Here is a 2,870-nt window from a genome sequence, read left to right as displayed (position 1 = left end):
CTTCAGGGTTTCCTTGGATATCTACTGTTTCATAAACATGCTCGTATACCTCACGTACAGCGTTGAAAAAGTCACTCTGAAGGACCTTCTGGAGGGCAATTAATTTCTGTGTAGGAACTTCACCACCTAGATTATGATCAAATATGTGTCTCTGAATTGTATTTTTATTGAAGTTGTAAATATCAAAATTTTATCTACTGTATTCACTTATTGAATCTGATGTACAGGGGTTGTGGACACATTTGTGTTATGGCACATTGTTATTCTTAAATAAATTATTGTTTTAAATATTACTCACTCCTCTGTAAATTCTTCAAAAGTTCAATTGCTCTTTGCACATCTGAAACAAGAAAATATATGACTAGAAAAATTATATGGAAAATAAGAATGAATTGATTTATTTGTACAGAAATAAACCCAAACCATATTTAAAAACCTACTAAATGACTCCTAGTTTTTTTAACTACAACATATACGCGGGGGAGGGGGTCCCCCAAATTACAAAAGGTTCACATTTCCCGGCATAGGAAATTCAAGAAACATATTCACATGCTCCAGAAATTCATCCACCATAACTGCTTGACCAATCAGAGCAGTTTCCAACTAGGACTGCCTCTAAATTGTCGTACAAGCAAGGCCTTTTTCCCCGCTGCTTGCGTGTCAATACTGTGTCATGTACAAAACTCATCTACTCTCTTTCTACAGTATAGGTTTCACTAGAATTATCTTTATTCTCGTCTAAATCTGCGAGTGCCATTTCTGGCCATCTACAGGTGCCATAATCAAAATTTATTTTAACTCAGCCCCAACCATGGTGCGGCTGAGGTGTAATAGACCCCCAGTGGTAGATTCAAGTGGGCCAAGCTGACCCCGGCCCCTTATAAATTTTCGAAAGCTATAATACAAAAGAATGGAGAAAAAAAATATACTGTAATTGGGGTCGGCTGAGGTGGGTGGACCCGGGCTAACATTTATGTGAAAATCCCTTCCTGGACCCCCCTCTATGTATGGCTAGCAAACCTTCCTTATTTTTTATGAATTGTGAACCTTTTTTTGTGATTATTAATTATATGACTACACCCTAGCGACCCTCTGGTTTAGGGGACAGTAAGGTAATGTTATGACAGGACCCTACAGGAGTAGAAGGCGTATAGGGCTATAATAGAGGAAGCAGGTCAACTCGGCCCCAAATCAACTTAGCCCCAAATCAACTTGGCCCCAGTCAACTCAGCCCCAGTCAACTCGGCCCCAAGTCAAAATTTGAGCATTTTAAAGTATGGCCTTTGTTATAACATTCCTGAAATGGCGGCGTACGAAGACTTTGTCTCCGATAAAATTCTTGAATTGGCGTCGTACAAAACTTTGTCTTTATTCTCCCAAGAGTATCATTGGACCCCACTTGTGGGAACGTTTCTCACTGAATTAATTGTTACTAGGCAACTTAGTACTGGCAGCTTGATACCTATAAAGCAATGTATTTCCATTTATGCCTAGATTAAACCCGTTATTTCCAAGTAGAATATTCTTCATTCGTTTACACCTAATTAATAATAACTCTGATGAAATCACTTTACTTTAGTTGTTATTAATTACCACTATTTGATATATAGGTCACTTACTGTATATCATCGTGTTTTTATATGAGGTAAATTAAATTATTTAAATATGGTAACCAACCAATCACTTTTTTCTGGAACGTATAATCATCTTGCAATAGGTACGCTTATTTTTGTCACACTCGAATTCTAGGCTTACAGTAGGGCCTAGTTAGAGGGTCAAGCTCGCTAGTCATAAAGTTTGTTATTCATATGGTTCATTATTCATAACCATAGGGTTTGCCCGAAGTGACTCAAATTTGTAATAGAGGGCTAGGCCTAGGGGGAGTGACTGTTCCGGATATGATAAAAAATGTTATCTACCCGGCCGACGGTTGAATAAGTACAAAACGTTTATCCACCCTTCAGCCGAGTGAATAATTTCTAAACAGTTGGCCACCCAGCAGACAAAGAGCCAACTGAGCATGGGTATCAAAATACAAAGTAGCGCCAGCACTGGCGTTGATTTACGTATGGTTTATGCGATGCCTTTGAAGTCCATGTGTTCCCCGACAAGCTGCTCAGCAGGGTTTTAGTATACAGAAAAAATTTTTATTATTATTATTATTATTAATATTATTATTATTATTATTATTATTATTAAAGAGTTCATTACAGTATCAAATGGTGTTATCTTTCTTTTTACAGAAACAACGCAAATGTTACAAGTCGATTGGTTTGGAGTTTCTTTTTATCGTTTCCATACGATATATATTTGGATCATTTTGTTTATAAATGCTTCAATAAAATCTAGATTTATAAAATAAGTAGGCTTATAGTTAATTTAGCGGATTAGTTTGTCATAAGTTTTTTGTTTGTTTGTTGTTGCGTCTCCATTTACATTACCAAATGTTCTATTTATAAAAATACATATAAAATAAATTAAAATATACTGAATGATGTGATAATGTAAATAAAGCAAATATATTATTATATTAGTTTGTCATAAGTTTTTTGTTTGTTTGTTGTTGCGTCTCCATTTACATTACCAAATGTTCTATTTATAAAAATACATATAAAATAAATTAAAATATACTGAATGATGTGATAATGTAAATAAAGCAAATATATTATTATATTCATAAGGGCGACAAAATCACTTATTGCATAGAAATTAACTAAAGAAATTATTAACTACAGTATAATTTGACGAAAGAAACGTTTTCAACAATTATGTTGAGGTGAAGCAGACACATGGTTTGTATCTTCTTGTTTGTTTTATTTCCATTGTCGATACACATTTTGATTAGGCCTATGTTTATAAAAATTTAAATA

General features: G+C 34.5%; 1 protein-coding gene across 1 annotated transcript in view; it reads right to left on the bottom strand.

Moving 5' to 3' along the window:
* The window catches only part of LOC117106400 (protein lin-7 homolog C-like), a 5,166-nt gene extending 4,409 nt beyond the window's left edge, over positions 1 to 757 (bottom strand). Inside the window, exons 1-3 of the mRNA XM_033247765.1 lie at positions 718 to 757; positions 299 to 361; positions 1 to 126 (exon numbers count right to left, since the gene is read on the bottom strand). The exon at positions 1 to 126 is cut by the window's left edge and continues 15 nt beyond it. Coding sequence (XP_033103656.1) covers positions 1 to 126; positions 299 to 361; positions 718 to 757 — 229 coding nt within the window. The remainder of the gene's footprint in view (positions 127 to 298; positions 362 to 717) is intronic.
* Between the last annotated feature and the right edge of the window lie 2,113 nt (positions 758 to 2,870).

The sequence above is a fragment of the Anneissia japonica genome, unplaced genomic scaffold (assembly GCF_011630105.1).
Source record: "Anneissia japonica isolate Jap-2015-1 unplaced genomic scaffold, ASM1163010v1 scaffold20399_len32890_cov269, whole genome shotgun sequence".
Lineage (NCBI taxonomy): Eukaryota > Metazoa > Echinodermata > Crinoidea > Comatulida > Comatulidae > Anneissia > Anneissia japonica.
The sequence above is the reverse complement of the archived record's forward strand: the minus strand, read 5'-3'. Positions and strand labels throughout refer to the sequence as shown.